We start from the raw sequence: 24,487 nt of genomic DNA, 5'->3' as shown, positions 1-24,487 counted from the left end.
GGGTATGAGGCAGAGGAACGAGATCTGGTTTACTTCTGAGGAGTGAAAATCTTGTCGTTGGGTATGTGTCTTCCTGGGGGTTCCCCCCTCCTGCACTGGCAGCATTTAACCCAAGAGGAACAGGTCAGACAGACATCAGCTGACATTCAGAAAGTTAGGGTGTCCACCCCACCCCCCAACCCCAGTCGTTAGAGAGCATCGTGGGAATTTGGATTTTCACGCTTCCCAGTTACCAGTCTGGAGAAGAACCTAACTAACTCACACCTTGAATGCTAACACATACCTTACTACCCTCAGGACATTCAAGAAATTCTAGTGACAGCACTCCCAGTGAAATTCTCCCCCACTGCCATCCCAAACACTCAATCCAGGTCAAAGCACAGAGGTTATATGTAAACCCTTTCTCAGATGGTGGACAAGTCAGACTGAGAACAACAGCTTTGAAAGCACCACGTGCCCGTGCTTATTGCTCCAAAGCTGGACCCAAAGGGCTCTCTGCTTTGGTGCCTGTGTTTGAACCCCCACTGAAAATATTCCAGTAGCTTCTCTCTGCCACCCTTCTCCCCCTTTCTCCACCGCCCCAGCCTCAGATGTTTTCCTGGAGTTGATCTTACCCAAAATGTACGTATATCAAGGAAGTGGGAAAGAGGAGGAGAGGGAAGGGAGAAAACCTCAGGTACTATCCCCGATTCCTTGACTGTCTTACCCATGGGACCTGCTCAGAAATGTGCCACATTTTAACGTTTGTTAGAAAGAACAGGATGCAAAGCTGCACAGAACCCACATTCACGACCATCTGTATGAACCACAGGTCTGCAGTCCTGACCAATTCCATCTGACACTAATGTTACTCTACATGAGTAGAGTTCAATGAGGGTTGATATGGGATGTGACAGAGTAAATCAGAATTAGATTAAAAACAAAAGTTTAGAAACCGATGCTACACTGCAGAGCAAATGGGACTTGAAGGCCAAATTTCCCCTAACTGCCTTCAAGTCATTTTCCCTATTAGAGTGTTTGCCTGCCACCCCTCTGCTGGCAGTGCCGCAGTCACAGCAGAAAGTAGAGTGGAATGCATATAGGAAGGCTTGAGACGTTCCTCTTTAGATACAATACCCATATATTTAATATATAGCAATTAACTTCTGGTCAGGAGTCTGCAGGCAGCAAGTTGCCCCAAGCAGATAGTGGAGGAGGGGGCCCGGAGCTGGGACAAGCACAAAAGACAGGTCCAACAACAATGCCTGCTGTCAGCAGCTGAATTATTTTTATACAGGAATTTTTATCTCTATTGTACAAACAAGTACGTGTCTGTGCAGACTTGTTAAGCAATCCACTTGTATGTAGAATAAGATTTTTTTTTTCTTTCTTGCTACCAGTCACACAGCTCTAAGATCAGAAGAAATACATAGTCTTTGAAGCTGCTCAAATGTTTTAGTTAAAAGGACAGCAGTTGTTTTCCAAGATCCAAGAGTATCTTTATCAGAATTAAATTTTTCCTTATTGATTTTTTCCCCTCAACATAACAAAAACATAACGTGAGAAGGTTACGATTTATTATTAAAATTTTTCTCAGCCTTTAAATCGTTCTTCAGTAGCCAGGGTTCACTTTTAAATGTAAAAGAATAATTTTTCTAAATCTTAGAATGGGATGGAGTAGGAGAGAGACACTCATGAAATTTAAAATTTAACATTGGTTAATGCATTGTTTTAACGATGAACTCAAAGACTTGGGAGAGGGGGCTGAAATGAGCAGTAAATGGCTCATTGTAAGCGGCCCCGAAATGTAAATAAATCACGAAATCGTGGTATCCCCTGAGTCGGTGAAAGGAAATGCTTCAGATATTTTTTTTTTTTTTGACCCAAAGAGAAACTCCATATTTAAAACCTAAAAAGCAGACGTGGCATGTAGTACCCTGTGCTCCAGTTAGGGTAAGAATCCAAGCTACACCTTATTTCCCTAAAAATTGACAGATGTGATTTTTTTTTCTGCAGCTTTTTATGCATCATTACATATCAAGAAGATGAACTGATGAATATAAATGTAAATGCCCCCATGCTCAGCAAAAGGCTTCCCTGTGTTTTTTAGAAAGTTCCAAAATAAAATAGAAAGTGGAGAAAGGGGGGACACCACAGCACCTGTGTTCTTTTTGAAAGCACCTTTGCAGGTTTCACAATAATTCCATTCTTCATTTTAATGGTAGTTTTTAATCAGTGGACTCACCTCTATCTAAAACTAAAATCAAATGGTAGGTGTAATTGTTCATTGCCAATGCTAACAACAGCAAAGATACACACAGAAACTCATTGTGAGTGACCACAGGTCCCCAGGTATCCCCTTCACCAACATGCCTGCTCCAGGTCCCCACTGGGAATTCCCTGGCGGGGCCGATTAAATTCTGAATAACAGGCTGACAACCCTATCTGGAAAAGGGTGTGCACGGCGTCTTCTCGCCTCTTTTAGAGGAAGTTTAAACCTAATCATCTCACCTTCAGTGGGTATAATTTGCTGTTTAACACACCAAGAACTTGGTATTTTATCTATCTAAAGAGATCAAAAAGAAAAAAGGAGGGCAGAGTGGGAGCAAGCTGTGGCCTGGCCTAGCCCCTGTGCAGGGTGCTAGCTCAGAGCAGCAACCTGTGCAGGTAAGACTTCCAGCGGCATTGCATCAGATCCGATCACATCAGTCTCCAGGGTGAACCGAGAGGTGAAACGCTCCGGTGCCCTGTCTGCAAACTTCTCATTCGCCAGTTCTTGGCGGCTTATTTTTCCAGAGTGTTTTGTTTCAGGAAACGTGTGTATTTTTCTTTGTATGTTTTGTGGATTTACCACAACTGGTTCTGACAGCTGTTGATACTCTTAAATGAACACATTATAAAAATCCTCTTTAAAACCTCAAGCAACAGTGGACTCAAAAATAATGGTAAAATATTTTAATGGAGTTCCAGTTGAGAGTTGGTTAAAAAAAAAAAAAAGTACAAATGAAGGTACAGAGGTCCTTTAAGTCAGCGCTAGATTTAAACTGAATGTCTGTGTGTGCGCGTGTGCGTGTGTGTGTTTAATGGGGAAAGAGGGGTGTTGCAAATCACCACAAATATTTACACTGTACTCCCTTTGTTCAAATCACATACTTTTAACAGGAAAACCTGGAACTGTGGCTATTTAAAATTTTAAATATTCAAATGCCTGTAATTAACCATATGAAACAAATTATGTCGCATTTCTCCATACCAGAACATGCAAAAAAATTCGGGTGGGGGATTGGGAGGTGGCAGAGTCGGGGAGACAACTCCAAGAGGAGGAAAGGATGATGTTTTCATTTTGCTATAGATCAAAGGAGAACAAGAATGGAAACTGTGGCATATCCAGCATTTTTACATTGCTGTCTTTCACACTGGGCTATCTAAGTTTACACAATTCCCCAGACTAGCTGCATAGTAAGCTGGCTGTGTACAGCTTTATTATGGTGCGCTGGTGGAAGAAGCATTAATATTCCAGCTCCGCATCTGACAGGGCATTTACATGCGCCCATCTGAGCGGCACCTGAGAGATCTTCCAAGGTGCAGTAGCTGTGCGCCTATTGTAAAGGCAAATGAAGCTCACCTATTCCCTGCTGGGGTCACAAGTGACCTCACCACCCCCCCATGCCTCCAATCCTTCCCTTGCCAACCTAACTCAATGCCATCGCAGAATGACGAATGAGCTCAGAAATAGACCCTAAGTTACTAACCCTGCTAAGAACAGCAAAAGCCTTTGCTGAAATGTTTTAAAAATGCATAGGGAGTGCAGCTGGCCAGTAAAAAGCAGAGAGACAAATTCCAGCGAACCCAATATGGAATACGTTACATTCTAAAACTGATTAGAAATACAGTCTGATGTTTACTGGCTTCAAATTGAGTTTGGCATCAAGCATACTAGCTTTAATAATGCTGGCATTTTTTTAATTATTATTTTAAATCTGCCTTTGGTCTTTAGGAGCACATGTGGAGAGCTCAAGCATTCTTATTCATCAGGTTACATTTCCTAGAAATTAAGTTTGTGACAGAAAATGACTCTACTAGCAATAATATGGTCCGTGCTCAAATTAATTAGGTCATTGTTGTAAAAACTACATGGCAAATTACAATGGTAAATTTACTGATATTGGCCAGAGCTCTAACCCCTGGGAGTAAAGGGGAGAAGCAGTTTAAGGATGCTTATTTACCTGGGTAGGAGGACAGAACAGAGGAGGGAGGGATACGATGCCAATTTTCTATTGGTATTACAAATAAAAATACTAGTCATTATCCATTAAATTATAGTCTGAATATATTTTATGAACTTTATTAATATCCTCCAAATTGACACATAAAATTAAAACCTGTTCGATTTGAGATAGTGTTAAAAATGGGCCCTACGTTTAAATCTTTTTTTTTTTAATCCTTGTAATAACAACACTGCTGACATAACCATGACCCAAATGAAATCTGAACAAGCAGAAAGGTACTAAAGATCCTTGGTGATTAAATCTCTTGCTAAAAAAGTGGCAAGGTGCCAGGCTGGGTCCAGTTTGATGCTAAGTGACTTTTATTGCACAAAGCTGGTACTACTGTATGTAAAAACAGATTTGGGCTTCGGGTAAATTTTGTCAAATGATTTCTTTGTGCAATAAGGGTGTGAACAGAGCAACCGGAGTAGATTAAATTAACATCAAGTGACGCAATCTCGGTGCATCTCCCTAGCTGTGCTACTTCAGTTAAAATTTCATATTTTCCCCCCAAACGAAAGCCGAACTATCTTCTTTTTTTCACTGACTAGTGTACAAGGCCACCATTCACCTATTCTCCTTTTTGAAATACTTTCACTAAGAAATCACAAAATTCTGAAAAATGCTTCCCTAGGATTTGCACGTTTGTTACATACTTCAATTTAGTACCCCCACACACACACATTAGCCAAACTGCACTAAGGCTGCAGTGTGACAACAATGATTTTCCAGGATTCTAAAATGTGCCATTAATATGCATCCAATTCACCTCTTCCCTGAGCTTGAAGTTTGCTGTCCTGACGCTGCCTGCACGTGTCTATACTCACTTGCATTTTCCAGCCCATGGGCAGCTCCACAATTAAATGCCACATTCACCAGGAGAAAGGTGTGCAAAACAGATTTCAGATCCTTTAAAAGTAAAAGGCACAACTTGCAATACAACGAGGAACTGGGTGATTTGAGAAATTACAGCACTGTTTTTTAAGCTTTCCTAGAATAAACACAGAGAATGGGAGGGAAACTTTCCCCCTCTGCTCCTGTTCTTGAAGTGAATACATATTTGTGTTTCCAATAGAAGGCCATTTTTACATTAACTGTCTGTAACAGCAGGAGACAGAAAAACTAACACAATCTCCACATCACACACAGGATGATCTTCATATCACGTGGCCCTATTCTCAAAACTATTTATAAAAGACAACTAGGAAAATGCACAATGCATCTTTTCTGTGTCACGGAAAGCGTAACGTCGGAAGAACTTTGGGATCTTTGGGATCTTCCACATTGTAGATTTTTTTTTCTTTTTGGCTTGCCGAAGTAAATTTAGCAGCCATGCGGGCCACTGTGTTTAATTAAGCTTTCAAAAGTCCTCTGACAATGCCAACAATTGTAAGACACTTCTGCGGCTCAATCATGCAATCGCTGTGACAGTTCTATTTACAATTTGTCTTAGAAAGAGTTTCTCTCACATTGTACTTTGACAAAACATCCAAGCTGCCAGTTCACAACCTTTCTCTGTCTTATTTACAAATACATCTTGTATATAGGACTCCCAGTCTCATGAACATGAGCCTTTGGGTAATGGTCCCACAAACACAGGCTCCCAATGAAAATCCTAGGTATTTATTAGGAAACAATATTCTTTAGTCTCCGGATGTGAAGGTTAAATAAAATGTTCACCAGTAAACTGGGGTTTTGTTTGTTTGTTTGTTTGTTTTAGCTGCCATGCTAAAAATTCACTTCAGAAGTCAGTGGTTTTTATTCAGAATCACACAAATAAAGAGAAATGAAAAATAAGAGGTTATAATAGGATACTATAATTTATAGTCTCATTTACAATTATACCATAAAGTACATCTTCCAGTTCAGTCTGAGATAAGAAAGAATTCAAATGGGTACAAAAAGAAAGGCAAGTTGAGTTTCTAAATTCTAAAAAGCATGAGTATGTTATACTTGATTTACCTTTAAGTAACATGCTTATATATTTCTGGATTGAATTAGTATTTCTCCTCTCACAGAGCTTCTGGCTTACATATTATTATCTGGGTATGAGGTGTTATTGCCTAGGCAAATAATTTTTCAATGCCCTGACATCAATGTCTATGTTCATGGTTTTAAGGAGAAAAAATGTTACATATCAATAGCAAGAGACTTCACTACACTTTACAGGACTAATCATATTTTCTCCCATTCTCTCAAAAAGCTAACTTTATGACAGCCCAACCCTAATTTAAAGACTTCTACTTGCAACAGCCAAAACCTCAAAGCTGACACTGTGGGATAATATTTTTTGGCCTTTTCTGTAAGTGAACAGCAGCTCCACAGTCACTAATTTCAATGAATATTTCCCCCTCATAAAACAGGAGTCTAGAAAACAAAACAAAACCCTAATCAAAAGCCCTGACTGCCAGTCAAAGGCTGCTGATATCTGATGGTGGATATCTGACACATAACATTGATGAACTGGGCCCTGCACAATATAACCTGCCCATTTCCAGTTAAATTAGTACAACTTCAGTGGTCTCAGTGGATCACAGTCACACAATATTTTGAATGAAATGAAAAAAAAAAAAAAAACCTGATCAACATATACGTGTGTATTCAATCAGGTAAAAATCATCCTTTCTAAAAAATACTCGGCTTTGAGAGGCCTATGTACAGCCAAAACCCACACCATCTTACTGAAGTTTTAAAGGACACTCAATCTCCTGTGTGAAAGCCCCAAATTCTAAGCTTTATTTATCTCAGGAAGAAGATCTGTCACTGTTTGATTCCAGCTTCCTGCCTATAAAACTGCACAGAGCACACAGTAAGCTCACATCCAACTTACAGCACTTTAATAAGGCCTTTCCTACACAGCGTATTTAACTACCTCCCTCTTATATGGCTGCCAAACATATTCTTCTAGAGATTCATCAATATACCTCTTTCCTAATACAGAGCATTGCTCCTCCTTTCTTCTTGTGACACAATTCAAATATCTACTGAATGATTACTCTTATTGTTTCCCTCCTCACCGTAAAAAGAAAAGCAGACTTGGGAGTTGTGAAGACGTGCTCTAGAGAAATGGGCTGGGAATACACAGCCGTCTTCCAGAACTTCGCTTCAGAGGCACCTAAGGGCCAGGGCATCTTAATTTACGTGCGATGGCAGAACGTTAATTTCACCATAAGAAACTCCTTAATTCATTACCGTGAATTATGAAAAGTCGTGACTCTAGTTACTGACATCTCGCTTTGCGATGCGACCACGCTATTTACGTTCAGCCAATTCCAGGGTGGGAACAGGTGATTACACACAATGAAAGGAATCAAGACTTTGTAATTATTCGTGAATGAAAGGTTTACCTCACCTGGGTCGCAGCACTGGTGCACCCACTGAATATCTCAGATAGCTTAAGTAGCTCTTCATCTCAGTGTAATTACTTAGCATTAGCCCTATAAAACATATTTTAAATGTGCTTTTTGGGGGGCTTCTTTGAGCTCTCTTACTGCACTAGTCCTTAAAAAAAAAGAACCTTTATGACAACCCGAGAGTTAAGGAAAATATCTCTTCTTCTTCCCTACGTAGATTTACAACTGGGACAGCGAAAAGCCTTCACTAGAGAGCCTTCCCCCCAGCTTTTAGATTTCTCCTCTAAGTACAGAGGCACAGAATTTTCAAGCTGGTTAATCTGAGACTGAGTAACCTACTTGGGACCTCAGTAAGGAGTGTGGTTTTAATTCTTGCTTGACAGACACTGTGTTTTGTCTTTTAAACGAGCAGCTCGATATGTAAATACGATGTTACATCACGCAAGTGTTACTCCATATTTGGTGATTTAGAAAGGCTTTGGATCTCCTAAGACGACAAATCCCCTTCCGCTTGCTCTTGCTTCATTAATCATGCCTTACACTTCTGTTCATTTTCCTTCCAGTCACAAGACAGCACATGGAAATGGTCATTGCCATATCCTGCTGGGGGGCAGGGAGGGGTGGATAAAATCTTAACCTGCATGTCATATAAGCTACATGTGGTGGATTCGAGAAAAATATTTTGTGAATGTACCTTCCCTGGCAGCAGATTTCTCATTTCACTAAAGGAAAAGTATCTGAGTGTTGTTGCAGGCAGCATTAAAAAAAAAAAAAAAAAAGAGAAAGAAAAAATGCCACGTTTGATTTTAATGATCAAATTCCAGAGGGGGGGAGGAGAAATAATACGACATTTAATCCCCTCTGGACTACTGACCCACTACAGTTCAACTCTGTGGTCAAACTAGGTTGAAGGGACAAGTTCCAATGAATCAATTGATTCTATGCACTACCCTTCCTAAAACTGAACAAACCCTCTGCCTTTTGGGGGCAGCAGCAGGGGAAATAGAGGGGAGTGACCAACCGACAGGCATGCCGGTTTTGTTACCACAGAATCTGCATTCACTTCATCTTGGACATTACATCACCGTTGTTTCATTTTTAAAAATGTTTTAAGGGTCGCTGTATAGTGTTGCTGTTTATCACTTAGAGTGGGGATTTAAGTCCCTCTGTTAGCCATTAATTCCTTTTCCCTTGAGCTGTTGAGAAACCCACACCCCTAGCTACCTTTCTGCTAAAATTAACCAAAGGAAGCAGAGCTGTTCAACGTGTGTATATATTTTTCCAAGAGAATTTTTACATTATGTTATAGCAGAAACAGTGGAAGTCTGCACTGGACATTTGTAAGGGTGACATGTGGTTGTGTAAACCACAAACAAAATCAAGATACATCTGTCAAAACCACATCAGAGACAAGAGAGAGCACAGAGAAGCATTTATCATTTAGCTGAGGAGGCAGGCTGCAGGGAGCAGCCGTTCCTGTCAAACCAACCTTTTGAAATTTCCAACATGCCCTTAAACTTTTCGAGTAAGCATGTCTGTGCGCTTCAGCAACTGCCCTCTCTACTCTGGCCTGGCCAGTCGAAAATGGCATCTTAAAGTCAAGGTCACGGTGTCATCCCACCACGGGGCTGTGTTTAATTACAGCCCCATACGGGCTGACAGCCAATATGGATCCAAGGCTAGCCCTGAAACTCAGTTAACTCTTTCCAGCCCCTCCAAAATGCCCTTCCAGCCCACCCAACTTCATGGAAACATCGAGAACAAACTGCACCCCTAGGGACGTCTGATCAAGTATTCTGACTCAAACAGGTCACTGGCTGAACTACAAATGCCTATACAGCCACTTTGCCTCTGACTTGTCACCAAGGCTGGAAATGGACCTTGGAAACTGGGCTAGGTGTAGTAAGGTTCAACACTTAAAAATGAGAAGGGGAGAGAAAAGGAAAGAAATTCAGAATCAGCAGATCCAGAGAGAGGGTATCAGGTGTGTGTAACCTATTCTGCCTACATTTGATTCGGTGAAGTGGAAAATATTTATTTTTATGTGTTCTGGACATAAGCAATAAGAATGCTTATTTTAACATTACAGGGCTGTCATGGACAGTCACATGGAGAAATACAGAAAGCACTTCACCACTCCTTAGTGCTTGGCTACAGCGCCTCTGAAAATGAAAAGAAAACATGCAAACAGCTTTTCTCCTTGCTTCTCATTTACCTGCTATGTGTTCCTGTTTGGGGCAAATTCCTCTAGATGACGTTGATAAACAATCGTCATCCTCTGGCGTGACCTGGATGCCAACCTCCACGGGATTGGATGCTTTTTTCATCTCGATTGGTGAAGGGGAAGGTGGCTTATCCACAGCTTTTTCTAAGCAGAGGCTGCCATTGCATTGTTTCCGTTTGTGCTCGATAAAAATAAGAATGTCCCCCAATGGGAAGTTCATCTGGCACTGCCCACACGTGAGGAGGTCATGGTCCCCTTCTGGAGCTCCCAAAGGGCCGTGGTCTGGTTCATCATCTGTAAGAATGGCTTCAAGAGGTTCGGCTGTGGTTGAAGAAACAAAAGCACAATTATTAGAGTGCCAGAAAGGAAAGAATACGGGGAAATACATTCTCAACCCCATTCCATCCCAGCACATTATGTAAAGGGTTTCTAGCCTCCTCCATTTAATGCCCAGAAAAATGTGAGCGTATAAAATGTACACGGTTGTGGAAACTGTCAACAAGAAAGCAAATTTATCAATGAGGCAAATCATCATATATTTAAAGAAAACTGCCTGACTTGCATACTTCCAGAGAAAACACACACACATACACATACACACACACACACACACACACACACACACACACCCCAAATGTTTCTGGTTTGTAAGTTTAGAAAGAATGTGACTGTTAAATAAATAGTTAATGCGGCAACATAAAGTAAGCTTAAATAATAACTACCCCCAAAAAAACCTGGTAAAAACATGGATTGAAACCAAATTTGTTTCTTTTTCATATAGAGTAAGTTGTCTATTGTGCCCAAGAATAAAAGGAGAGGTGAATAAACACACACACACACACACACACACACCCTTTGTGTGTGAACATATATACTCTAAATATACAGAGACATGGCTTCATAAATTAGAAAGCTACTACATCACACAGAAAATGTGCCACATTTACACTGCCGTAATAAGAAAAAGACTGCATTCACCTGTGAAACAGATCTAAATAATAATCATAACGCAGCGTAATTCACAGTGCCAAAAACCTTTCTGATCTCACTCTCAGCAGTGCCACAAAATCAAAGAAATACCAAATTCACTGGCAATTCTTCTCAGACACATTAGCTAAATGGGATACTTTTGAGTACTTAAGAAAATAAGCCAATTAGTCATTTTTTCATTCTGAAGAAAGGAATGTCTAAAATATGCTAAACATGTTTGCAGTTGGTGGCCCCCATCACGTAAAAATCAGAATGGTCAAGCAAACGCCACATTTCAGATCAAGGCTGAGAAGTCCTTTCTTTAGACTTGAAATACTTTGCCTAATGTTGTCAAAGTTGTCTAATTTTCTGAATGAGCTCCAGAACGCTTCATTATGGGACTATTTCTGCACACATAATCACCAGCGGATGGTATAACAAGGTAGATATGTCTTTCATTCCTGTTTCTTTTTTTTTTTTTTTTTTAACCGTGCACCAAAATACTCCAGCATCTATTTGAACAGCTTCTACCATTTTTTTAAACTTCCAAAGGGGAAAAGAGAGTTGGTAAGTCTCTGCTCCTGAAACCTTATGCTTACTCTATCACACACACGCAAAATTACAAAATATGAAACATATCCAGGATGCTGCCAGTTAATAAAACTGAAGCAGATCATGTACAAGTCTTAAACAGTTAATCAGTCTGACCTTCTTTAGCAAGCTGCCAATTTCACATTTAATGAACTTAAAGCCACAGAGAATCAAAAAATAGATTTTAATTTGAGTGTAGAATATTGGAACGGATTTTGATAAAGTGCAAAAATCCAGTGAACTCAGGTTAAATTTATTCCAACCCTATCCAGGCTGAATATTGAGGGGGAAGATCTGGAGTAACTCCCAGATGTGCTGGGTGAAATAATATCGAGAGAGCCCTGCCTAGCTGCACCTGTGCTCAAGTAGGACATGTCATAATTTCTAGCCTCTGGTACTCCTCCTAATTTAACATAAGGTCACCACAGGAATATGAAGGTTATATTCCTACTAATAAAGACAGCAAAGTAAGCACTTATATTTCTGTGCCCAACATACTGACCAAAAGATAAATACACATGCATACTTTTCAGATAAAAGGAGACAAACAGAAAGCTTTTGCATTGTGCTTCTATATCATTTTTCTCCTATTTGCTTTCATTGTGACCAAGTGAGGAACTGAATAAGGAAGTCATTCTCCAAGATCCCTCCTATGTGAATTAAGAATTTTAAGTACACATTAACAAATGTGGCTTTTTGTTGTTGTTGTTCAGCATTAACTACAAGTTCTGAGGTTTACAGATTGAAGAAAGACTCCGGAAAAATACTTCATTTTATTAAAGTTACTAGTACATAGAACCTTTGCACAAAAACATGTTTTTAAACTCCACCGTTAAGATTTGTTTTTTATTCCCAAGCCCTGACACATTTCTGAAAATGGAAATATTATGGGAGCAAAAGGAGATATTCCCCTAGTTATCAAACAGTTAAAGGTAATGTGGTACAAAACAGACTTGGTTAAAGTCTTCTAAATGTAGTGACTGAACTGATTTACAATCAAAACCAGGAAATGGAAGTGGTAATTCAGAGGTTGCTGATTACACCTCCACATTTCACCTAATTAATTTTATAGGAGGCAAAGTTCTTGAAAATAACAAGATGATCAAATGTACAGATATAAAACCTATAACCTCAACATTTTCTATGCTCTTAACATAAATTATTGCTAATTAACAAGAATTATATCCTAATGTATGAAATACGGTTAACATCAGGCTCCCTGCTAAACATTTGGCTAGTGATGTTCAGAGAAATACCAAAATGTTTTATCATTGCTACTATATTATTAAAAATCAGACGAAGTGGGGCACAAAGAAAATATGAAAATACAATTCTCTTGCTGTAGTCTACTGATTTGCATTGACATCTTTTCTCAGTGGCAATCAACATTTCCTTTCTGGGCTCTGATAATTTCTCTGTATTTTAATGCAAATTCCCCTTTCCCTAAAAACATTCCTAACCTCAGCCATTTTACCCCCTCCCTCAATTCAATTCCATCCTCCTTCACTCCCACACAACCACCGTTTCTAAGCTCCGGCCTAAGCTCTGGCTACAAAGCGGGGAGTCCAGGATTGAAGTGGAAAGGAGTGGGCAAATAATCATAATAATTAGCCGCGAATTCTCTACAAGGGGGAAAAGAAATTGAAAATAAAATGCTTCTGCGTTCAAACAGCAAGACTGACTGAAACGTCTCAATGCCCCAGCGGCTGACTGAGATCTCCTTCCTCTCTCTGCAGTTGCAAAGGAATAAATTTAAAAAAAAAAAAAAAAAGCCTTAGAAGAAATGTAGGGAAGGAGGAAGGAGCTAGCGAAACGAGGGCTGCTGGGGAGGGGGAGGGGGAGGGGGAAAGAGAGCTCTGCCTTCAAGTTTGCTTTCCAAGTCCTTCCCTTTGATTGTCTTAACAGGGTAAGGAAGCAAACCGAGGCTGAAATGCAGAGAGAAAAAAGCAAAGAAACAAAAGCGAAGGCAGGGGCGACAGGCCGGGGGCAGGGGGGCCGGCGGGGGTGGGCAGTGCGGAAAGTGAAGTTGGGCGCCGGGACTCTGAGGCACAAAGCGAGCAGCGTGCTGGCCGCAGGCTCCGGCCGCGCTCGCTGGGAACACGTGCAGCGGCTGCCGCGGGGCCGCGGGGCCGTGGGGCCGGGAACCCGGGGCGGGAGGCGGCGGGCAGCCTGGGGACCCGATTGCTGCCTCCACGGCGGTCCTGCGTGGCCGCGGGGTGACGACGGTTCCCCAGGACCACCAGTTGGAGAACTGGGAAGTGAGGCTTGGAAAACTCGGCAGGTTAACCTGGTGCTGTCTCGGTATCAACGCACACACCAAAAGCGCGGGTCCTGAAATTCATTCTGTGTCCAGAGGCTCACACTTTTTACTTTGAGGGATCTCTACAAATGCCTTTCTCCCGCAATTCCCGGCACCGGTGTGCGCAGCGCGGCGGCGGCTGCTGCGGTTATTCATTATTAATGACGCCGCTTGCCCGCATCATTATGATGATAACTATTACTATTGTTGTGATTTCGGGCTTCAAGGCGAGAGCTGCAGGAGGCGGAGGAGCCGGTGGGGGGGGGGGGTCGGGCTGCAGAGCAGCCCTGCAAGCCCGCAGTGGCCGCCTCGGTCCGTGCTTTGCATGGGGGTGAGGGGGTGGAAGAAGTGAACCTGAAGACTAAGTGCAAACTTGCCGGATCCCGCCCTTTGGCCTTGCCCCGAAGCTGGAGAGCGCGCACTCCCCTTTCCTCCCTACCAAAAATGCCCGCCCGAAAGAGAACGAAAACTGCACCCCGCTCCACTCCCGGAGCCCGGGGGTGTCGGCCGCGCGCTTCTCTGCAGCCCTGGCAAGAAGCATTTTTAAAGTCAAAATGAAGAACAAAGACATAAGGGGTGATGGGAGGGAGGGGGGAGAAAGGGAATTCTGCCTAACCGTCCGTTTCCCCCACCCCCACCCTCGCAAAGCTCTTCCCTCCCGGCCGAGAAATGCAGAGCGGGGGTGGGGGAGGCTCTGGTACAGGTTCAAGTTCGCTGAGCTTTCTTGATCTTGTTCTGCCTCCTAGCGACCGAATGGCTCAGCCAGCCCAAGAAGCGGAGGATGGGGGCGGGGAGGGGAAGGGGGTCCTGAAGACCGGAATGGCTCCCGCTCCCCCCTGCGCACCCAGAAAATTAGAAAGGACAGACGACCGCACGCCCTTCAAACTGGTTCCTCAACGCAAAGCCAGCCCTGAGACACGGCGAGAGGGGGATAACCCACCCAGCCTGGGATACCTCCGGATGGGCCCAGGGTGGGTGGGGGACGGGGGAGCAGACCGGACTGCACGCCTTAGTCCGTCCTTTGAGCCCCCAGTGCATCCTTCCGAAGAAGGGCCCAGCTTTCCCGAGTGCTGCGAACACTGCCCTTCCTTCCCGCCGGTACCTGGCCGGGCTGTAACTTCACACCGCCGCGCGCCGCGTCTGCTCCGCATCCGGCGCGGCCGGGGGAGTTGGGGGCGGGGGAGAGCGGCGAGGGAGGGATGCGCGGGGGTGGGGAGAGGGAGGGCCCCGCAACGTGCCCGGGCGGGGGAGCTTTCGAAGTGTGTGACAAGTTCCAGGGCCCAGTGAAAAATTCAATTCCCTCTGCGCACCCCCCTCAAACACACACACCCCTTTAAAAAAATACAGAACTGGGTATAGGGTGGTCCTTTAAAATTGCAGCAAAAATTAAAATAAGGGTCATGAATGAGGAGGGGGAAGGAGGTGGGCCCTCTCATTCCTTTCTTTCCCTTGCAGCCAAACTTTCCTAAGTGCCCACCGCCTGCCTTTCCAGGCGCATTCTGTTAGCCAGGAGACAGCAACCCACTTACCCACCCACCCCCACCCCCAATATAGACTCACAAGGGTCCCCTGATCGACACAGGCCCGTGGTAGAGGACAAGAACTCAAGGGAGGGGTGCGTGGAGTCTCAGGGTCGAACACTCCCCAAAAGCATACTCGAACATACTACTCCCGTACCACCTACCACCCACCCCCACCTGGCTTGGCCGCGCTCAGGAGCTGGGGGCTGGTGGCCTGTCCCGGTGGGAGGGGGGCAAGGAAAGCACGTGGTGACCTCTCCGCCTCCCCGAGCTGGGGGCTAGAGGCGTCGGGGGTAGGGGGCGGACAGAACTCGCTTTTACGGCTGCTCTGCAAAATAAAAATGCTTTGCAAAGCCGAGTTTCTCCCCAGCCGATTTCGCAGTAGGGTTGGCAGGGAGGAGGTCTGGGCATTATGCTGGGGGGTCAGAGAGGACCCTCGACCCGGCTGGCGCTGAGTCGCTGCACGGCCTGCCGCTGTGCCAGCGGGCGGGCGGCGGGCGCCGGGTGGGCGATCCCGGGCGGGGCGGGGGCGCGGCGAGGCCCGGCGAGGCCCCGGCGAGGCCCGGCCGCAGCCGCCGCCCGCTCCCGGGCTGCCGCGCCGCGCTCGGTCCTCTGTCTGTTTGTTGGCAGGAGGCTCCCGCACACGCGGTGCTTGTAAACATTCAGACACGAGATTTTTCCCAATCAAAATCCACTTCCACTTTTTTTGAAAATCTTCCAAAAAATAGTAAGAGGAGGGAGTTCCTCGCTCCCTCTCTGTGCCGCCGGCGCTCTAAGTTTGCAACTAAAGAGGTTTTGGTGAAGGGGATAATTGTATTTTATCCCCTCTATTAGAGACTGTGAGATTTTTGCGGGGAGGGGGGCGATGGGGGAGCCAAAGAGGAGAGCGTGGCAGAAAACGGCCGGCGGAGCGTTAGGCTTCTGTTGTGGGGCAAGAAATTTTGCCCTGTTTTATTTTATTTATTTTTCACGTTTTCTCGCCGCCACTGAGGTTCGGCCGGGAGGGGCGGGCAGCGGCAACCCGGGCGGCAGCGGCCAGAGCGCCCTCCCTCCCTCTCCCGCTCGCCCCCGTCCCTTGCTCCTGCCCTTCGGCGGCGGCGGCGGCGGCGGCGGCGGCGCGGGAGGGCAAGCGCGAGGAGCCGGCACAAAAGGCAGCGGGACAAACACCCACCTCGGGCCGGAACAAAAGGCGGCAGCGCCGGCCGCTGCTCCCATCCTTCCCGGTTGCCCAAGCTCTCCCTGCCGCCGCGGCCCCTCTCCAGACTCGGGAGACTCCAGAACGCCGGGGGCCCCCTCCCAGAATCCCACTTTCTCACTATTGTGGAGATGACTACTTTCCTCCCGGTGCACACTTGACCGTGAGCGCGCTGATGTCCGAGGGCCAGTCTCACCTCTTTTCTCCCTGGGAATTGTTTTTTTTAGACTTGGGCTCCCCACCCCCCCGTTTTTCTTCCTACGGCGAGTGGAAGCAACCCCCCTTTCCCCTTCAGTTCCCTCCCCTAGGTTTGCACGAGAGTTGTTAGCATCCACAGCATTGTCCATTATTTTGCAAAACTGGAGGGGAAATCATTGCATTCCTTTTCGAAAAGCGAAATAAAGCAGAGGAAAGCAGGAAAGAGGAGCAGTCAAATTGTTGTAAAATTAAATAAAATTAAAAGGTTCGTGCTATCCCAAAAGTGTACATAAGGCTATGGTTCGGGATGGGATGAGACTGGGTTTTTTTTTCCCCCTCTCCCTTTAATCTCTTTTATCCCGACGCTCGGAGGTTTTTTCTCGTGAAAAAAAATTTTAAATGCATGCACACACCCCTCTCTCCCCCTCTCTCTTGCTTCTCGTCCTGCGCGCTCTTGTGATTATTAATAATTATTATTACTATTATTGGGTTACTTACGCGAGAATTCCCGTTTGCTTAAGTGCTGGGGTTTGCCTTGCTTGCGGCGAGACATGGTGGACTGCGGGGCGGGCGGCGGCGGCGGCGGCGGCGGCGGCGGGCGGACGACGGCTCGGTTCACATCGGGAGAGCCGGGTTAGAAAGAAGGAGACTCCAGAGAAAATATCTTCATCAGTGCCTTTTGACATCCAAAATAAATTAGAAATAATACAAAGATGGCGCAGGGAAGATGAATTGTGGGAGAGCCGTCATGGCTTTTTTTTTTTAAGCAAAAAAAAAAAAAAAAGAGAGAGAGAGAGAGAGGAGAGATAGAGGGGGAGAGAGAGAGAAAGAGAGAGAGATGAAAAAAATGGCAAAAGCCCCCCTGAGCTGCAAGTTCAAGTGCGGACGTGACGTCCCTGCGAACTTGAACGTCAGGAGTCTGGATGGACAGAGACACACAAAACATGGGCAGGGCGAGCAGGAGAGAAGGGGAGGAGGGAAGGGGAAGCTCACACCAATGGACACACATCAGGGGCTGGACATGAAAAAGAGACCAGGACAAGCCAATGGCCAGTGCGGGGCGGGGGAGGTGCGGGGCGGGGGGCTCCGCAGACGCCAGACGCGGCCCCCGTGGGAGGGGCGGGCCGAGGGGAGGGGGCGCTGGGGCCGCGGGCTCACCAGTGGCCGCAGCAAGCGCCGAGGCAGCGGCGTGGCCGGGAGAAAAGAAAGGGGTGGCGGGGGCGGAGGGGGTGGGGAGCAAGACGTGCGCCCTGCTCCCCACCCCCGCATGCGGACCCTAAAATGAAAGATTATTTAAAATTTAAAAAACAAAACAAACAAACAAACAAAAACAGAGTGTACGGGGAGGCTGCAGGGGCCGGGGAAGCGCGGGCGGAGGGAAGCCAGGTAGAGTTGCTCCCGGACACCCTCCTGCGTGCGCACACCCACTTCCCCTCTCTGCCGCCGCCGCGCTCGCACCCCGCGTGCGGACGCCAGGGGCCGAAGCAAAAGCCTTGAGGCCGCGGCTGCGCTCGGGAAACTTTGCCCGAGGAGAGAATGGCAAAGAAAAATCACCCGAAGTTGAGAGCTGAGCCTCCAACTTACAGCTACGCGGCAGGCAAGGGGAGGCGGGAAGGAGCGCGCGGCGAAGCAGAGTCCAGCTCAAGTTTGGAGGGTTGCGGGTCCGGAAGGGCAGCGCCGGGGCCTCCGGGAGCCCGAGCGGCCTGGAGAGAGGGGGCAAGGGCGAGGGAAGCGGTGCAGACCAGGGCCGAAGGGCCGGGAGGGCGCCCCCCAGGCCAAGCAGGGGGGCCGGGGATCTGAACGTCCCGACAAACGATAGGGTCTGAATGCAACTGGGAGCAGGGAGTCGAGGCTCTCAACGGTCGCGGAAAGGGAGAGAAAGGCCGAGGAATAAAAAACAGGGAGCCGGACTCGGGGCAGGTTCCCGCCCCGGGAGTGGAGTGCCCGGACCCAGGGCGAGGGAGGCGCCGAGGCGTCCACCTCAACGGAGCTGCTGCCGGCCAGAGGACAAAGCCCGGGCAGTCCCGGGAGTGCCAGTCCCTGGGAACTTGCTCCCGGGGCCGCGGGAGGTCCCCAAGCCAGGTCCCAAGGAAAGACACACCCCCTCCCACTCCAGAGCTACTGCAAAAGCACCGAGGAATGGCAAGAAAGTGTTTCTTACAGGCAGAGCACAACTAGTCCAGTGCTGTTACCCGGGGAAAGAAAATGGGGAATGAAGAAAGAGCGACTGGCTCGCGGGAGCAGCGGGGAAGCCACAGTGATGGGGTGACAGCCCCGGGTCAGCGCCACGCTCCCCGGACGCCCCGGGCGGAGCCGCACACCCCGGAGCCCACAGCCCCCCTTCTGGCCTTTCTGCAGACGTTCCCAGGAAATTAGGGAAGACCTGTTGGAAATAAACCCCTGTCTCTTTAATGCGCGCGCGCGCGCGCTACTGCTGTCAAAAAGCGGGCTTCACTCTGGCGTGGGATACTTTCAGTTTTACGTAAAATGTACAGCAACAGCACCCCCTGCGATTGGAAAGTTTATTCAGAAACGTGCCCGCAAAGTCCCCCGGCGTCCCCCGCCTCCCAGCCTCCCCGCCTGCCTGCGCCACCCTGTAGCCTCAGCCGACGCCGACGCCGAGACCGCGCTGCGATTCCAGATCCGGAAGGGCACTGGGGGAGAGGAAAATGGACTCAGGTCCAAGGGAGGCGCGGAGGGTGCAGGGTGGAGGCGGAGAGCCGCGGCCCACGACACTCCGAGCTGCAGGTGGACGTGTGTGAGTGTGTGTCTGCAGAGCGAGGAGCCTTCCTTCGCTCTCCTCCAAGCGGCTCCACAACCCCTTGTGTCTTCTCTTCCCCCTCCTCAGGCTAAGGGACGTCGTTTTCGTAAATTCACCTACCCGGCGCGGGGCTTTATTGTTTTAAGCTAGGGCCCCGGGCTTGCATGCGCGCACCCATCTCCGAGCCGCGCCGGCCAGCGGCTGTTTATTCATATGTTGCCTTCATAAAGTTTCAAACCCATTAGAAAATAACTGATTTGCCTAGCTCGGCGAAGCTTCGGGCCCCTCTAAGGAAGAAAAGTAGGTTTTGATGCTCAACATTAGGAGAGATGTGGGCTGGACTGGGTTTGTGTAAATATGGTTTGTTGTTATTGTTTTCCTCCAGTTTAAGGGGGGAGAAACTAAAACCCTGTTTAAGAAGCAGGAAGATTCACTTGCAGTAAAGCACGGTAGCGTGTGCGTTACACCATTTCCCCTTTTTCACGAGTTCTTCAGAGCAGGTCAGCATCTCTTTTCCACTACTGTCTATTTTTTTGTCTTGTTCCACTAGCCTTGGAGCGACCAAAAGAATGTTATTGCAGGGCAGGGGTGGGGGGAGCGGGACGTGGAGGAGAATGGTTGGAGGGAAGGTGAGGAGAGGGAGAAAAAAAGTACAACTGGAGGCCTTTGAAAAATAAATAAAATAAAAGCCCCTTCAGGTAACAATAGTGAGTCAGTCAGATTCTTTCGGAACCGAGCTTTTCAAATTTAAATATTTTTCCCATCCCTCCATAAAAGTCCATATATAGAAAAGGTATATAAATGGGTGAATGTGTGTTCTGGAAATATATATGTATGATTTATATATAATGGTGTGTATAAAGCTTTTCAGGGTTGGCTGTAGTGTAAAAAGTAATGACTTTATTACCTCTGAAAGGTTCTGTGGTTCACATTTAACAGTCTTCTGAATTACAATTCATTACACAATTGTGTGCTCTCTAAAACCGGCACCCTATCAGGGCCGCTATCTGTGGTTATTTCCAATAAATAACTGGCAACATTTTATTGATTTTCTTTTTTAAAAAAATCATAGCAAATTAGGCACTTAGTTACAAGTAGGTCTGCTATGTTCCTGCACTTGTTTCAGATTCCAGGGGGTTCCTTCCGAAACCACATGTTAAAACATAACATTTAAAACCCAGTTTTGCAGCTGCTTTCCCTGGGTACCCATGGAGAGGTAAGTAGCGACGTTTCCACCATTAACATATATTTAATTTCACCATCATAAAATGCCCAGAGTGAAATAGGAACTGCCCTCCACTCCCGCCCCTCCCCCAGCCTGATTTCACCCAGTCCAGAAAACCAGGGCTGTGTATCGGCATTTGATTCCCTCCTCGTCGCGGACCCCCACTCGCGGTCCCTCCTGCTCGCCCCTACGAGTGACGCCCCCTCCCTCATTGCTACTGGATGCTCGATAAAGCGCCCAAAACTGGGGGAGGGGGAACGTTTGTATGTGTGTTTAAAGAAATAAAAATGTGTTGTTTTAAGAGCTTTGAAAATATTACGTAAGTATTGATTAATGATGCAGGTGGGTTTGTAGAGGGGTGAAAGGTCACTTTAAACGCGCACACTTGGATACACAATAAGTATATTTACTTTCCAAAAGTAGCTTTCAGAAAATAATAAATTATGACAACGTTAAACTTATTTTATGGCCGTTCGGTTAATTTCATTTGGAGCTGTAGAACCTTTGCTGATTCCACTGAGGAGCTAATACGCTCTGTGGGCTCTTTCCCAAACCTTTGGTGACGACACTGCGTGTAAACTCCAGGCCAACAGACGACCCCTCCCCTCCCCTCCTCCCCCTTTCTATCTTGCCCGCGGAGGAGACTCCCCAGGACTTCCTGCAGTATATATTCTGCCTCTGATCTCGTACTTAATAGCCAAGTCCTGTTTTATGCTTTATAATGTGTTGACAAGTTTTCTAACAGACTTTCTGAAATAATGCACATATATTCACGTCGGTTAGAAACCCACCGTATTTTTAGAGTCGAGTAGATCTATACCCTAATGCAGTGAGAGACTGTAAATCATAGAGGATTTCATAGTCCTTTCAGTAGTTTTCGGTATGAAGTATGAGCCGCGTGGCCTCCAGACGTAACCTTTTAGAAAAAAAGACAGTGCTTTTATTTTATGGTGTAAAGTGCTTTTAGCTCCAGGGCTCTGAACGTGAATGTGGTCAACAAACAGCTCCAAGAGGGAGACTTAATACAGTCCCAGCCCTCGTGTGGAGGATCGCCTGGCACGGGGGACTCGGGCTGAGCTGGAGAATGAAGGGTTAAAAGGTCTGATGGAAACTACAAGAGTCAAATAAAATATTCACTGTCTGCCTTTAGCAGGAAACATCTTTATAGCCTTAAAGATAAATAAATGAATGACTGAATGAATGGTTAATACAATCGCTCCCACCTTGCTTTTACTTCATTCTTCTTTTTTTTCTTCCTAATGTAATTTCAGAAAATAAAGAATGGGCAGTCATCTTGATAAAAATAAAACTTAGGTTTGGGTTCATCACTTGGCAAAGGTTTTGGGGTTCTTAAGGGTGGGAGTGCTAGGGTGTTGTTAAGACAAAGGAAAATTAATTTTAAAAAGGAAGGGAGGTTGTGCTTGAGGAAGGGGGTGGGCTTTGTGTGGGGGCCCCAAATTGAAAGGTGAGCATGAGGGCCACAGTCCCCTCTTCTCCCCAGCCTTCCTCAGCCCTGACCCCCCCTATAACATTTCTTCCTCCTCTGCTCACAGTGTGATCCAGAGCCTGGGACCTAAGGAGGCCCCTGGAGGGCAGTGTCTACACCTGAAAAGGCAGACTTCCTCCAGTGGGGTTCCGGGGGAACAGTTAGTATGGCATTTCTCCAGAGGCTCCCTGGGCCTTTAGCTGACTGGCAGGCTACTTCACATACCTGGATGGAGCCCCTCAAAAAAATAAAGAAGGGAGGAAAGAAGGGAAGGAAGGAAAGAAGGAAGGGAGGGAGGAAGGGAGGGAAAGTAGGAAGTCAAAAGCTGAATCTGCTCTAAATAAGTCTATACTTACCTCTAGACTGGGCTGCTGTGTGCTGAGTCAACAACGTGTGTGTGGAGGGGGGCGTGGGCAGCAGTCTCACCACTTAAGTAAGAGGCTCCTTTGAAGACAGCAAGGAGTTCTGGTTAGAACACTGAAATTTAGCTCCCTAACACTGACATCAAAGACACATACGTGCTGGGCAGTGAAACCAGTCCAATGGACCGCATTAGAAACGTCCAAATGCAATGCTTAGCACACAGTAGATTCTCAATAAATGGTTTTTGAGTGAATAAGTGAATAAATCCTATCACCACATAAATGAAACCAACATAACCATACAAATTCTATTAGTTTCCCCCAGAGCCAATAAGGCTTTCATCAGGCAACTCTGTTACAAGAGTACATTTTAGCCTAAAAGTGATTCCCACCAAGGATGGTGAGCTCCAAAAGATTACCCCAAAGATCAAAACGGCTGAACACTTAAGAATACAATGCAAGATATTTTCATCACCTCCAGCAGCCTACATAATCAATTATCTTCCAAATAAACCAGTGTCAAGAACCGGGTATCATAAGATTCACTTATGAGAGAATCACAAATGAGAGCCCTTCTAAAGGAAAAAATACAATCAGAAAAAACAAAAATGAAAAATATCTCAAACTTCATTTTCTGTGCACCCTCCCCCAATAAATCTTTTGCTTTTAACAAGGGAATAATTTTTTTTAATACATGTTTTTCACACCCAGTCTTAAAAACAAGCTTTACCTATTTCCCTTTTTTTGTGGGGAGGGGGTAAATAAGAGGAAAAGCAACACACACACACACATCTGGTCTGACATTTTGTACAGCAAGTTTCAGCCCAATGTGATTTAAAACAATGTGAGTTAAAAACCTCTTAAAATTTGGGTTTATAATGGAAACACTGACAGACTCTTAATTATAGCAGCCCTGCCAGACACTGCTATAATGAAATAGTTGTGCTTTCATTACTGCAAAGGCACTATAGTTAGGGGTCTGTCAGTGTTTCTATTATAAACCCCAAGTTTAAGAGGTTTATAACTTGGGCTATTTAAACGGCACTGGGTGGAATTCAAGTTATCAGTCCAGATGTGAAGTTGTTTTATAAAAGAATAACTCAGTAGAGGAAGAGCTTTTGGAGATATTTCCTCTCTCTCTCCCTTTCTCTCTCTCTCCCTCCTCCCCCCACCTTCCCTTCCTCCCTCCCCTCCTTACACATCACAGAAATGATTTTTACTGGTTTCAGATGGTCTTATTGCCAACTTCCAGCTATGAATTCACTCACTGTCTAAAAGGAAAATTTATAGGCAGCTAGTCCTTTATTTGGACAAGTACTCTTTGCCATTATTATAATTTTTTACTATGTTATTATCCTGGAATACATACAGGCAACACACACACACAAACCAAAAAAAAAATCAAGACTGTATGTCAAGGAATGCAACCTCATACACATACGCAGAGGTATACATTCTGATGAAAAAGTATAAATTTACTGAAGAGGAGAAATAAAGCGCCTGAAATCTTCTGTATCTTGTCTATCCACTGTGTAGTAAAAACAAGAGAAGTATTACCGTCTTATTTCAAAAATTTGTAGCTTTCCTGTTATCATTTGGTTTGTTCAGAAAAGCAACAGCTAGAACTGTGCAGTCAGCACTAGACTATCCAAGGACTCTACACAAACACCATGTATGTCTCTGCTGGACTTTGAATGTTGACAGTTTGATGAAGAATTTATCTTGGATTATCTAATGGACCAGAATTTTGAAATATGTTCTATTAACCTGATATACCATCACCATAATGTATGTTTGTTAGCGAGGATATGGCTGATACTGATTCTATCATAAGGAAAACAAAGATGGTGGTGGTGATCATGGTGATGGTAGTAGTGTTAATGGAGGTGACAGTGGTGGAGATGGTAGTGATGGTAGGGGTTGGAGATGGGGGGGGGTGGTTTCCCTAGTTAACACGTCCATAAGAGTGCAGTAGAAATAGGATGAAAGATGAAGCTAAAAAGCTCAAACCTTTGCTTCTCCACCTCTTGACCCTTCAGAAAAGCCATTCCGTAAAG

At 45.7% G+C, this 24,487-nt stretch overlaps 1 protein-coding gene across 11 annotated transcripts in view; it reads right to left on the bottom strand.

Annotated features, from left to right (window-relative positions):
- Nucleotides 1–18,738, bottom strand: part of BCL11A (BCL11 transcription factor A) — a 99,154-nt gene extending 80,416 nt beyond the window's left edge. For 2 of the 11 annotated variants that reach the window (XM_049695774.1, XM_049695770.1), the window contains exons 1-2: nt 17,095–17,727; nt 9,816–10,145 (exon numbers count right to left, since the gene is read on the bottom strand). In XM_049695774.1, coding sequence (XP_049551731.1) covers nt 9,816–10,145; nt 17,095–17,149 — 385 coding nt within the window. In that variant the 5' untranslated portion in view covers nt 17,150–17,727. The other 9 variants (XM_033407255.2, XM_049695768.1, XM_049695766.1 and 6 more) reach the window with 9 other exon arrangements.
- Nucleotides 18,739–24,487: the final 5,749 nt, after the last annotated feature.

This window comes from Orcinus orca, chromosome 13, assembly GCF_937001465.1.
Source record: "Orcinus orca chromosome 13, mOrcOrc1.1, whole genome shotgun sequence".
Lineage (NCBI taxonomy): Eukaryota > Metazoa > Chordata > Mammalia > Artiodactyla > Delphinidae > Orcinus > Orcinus orca.
The sequence above is the reverse complement of the archived record's forward strand: the minus strand, read 5'-3'. Positions and strand labels throughout refer to the sequence as shown.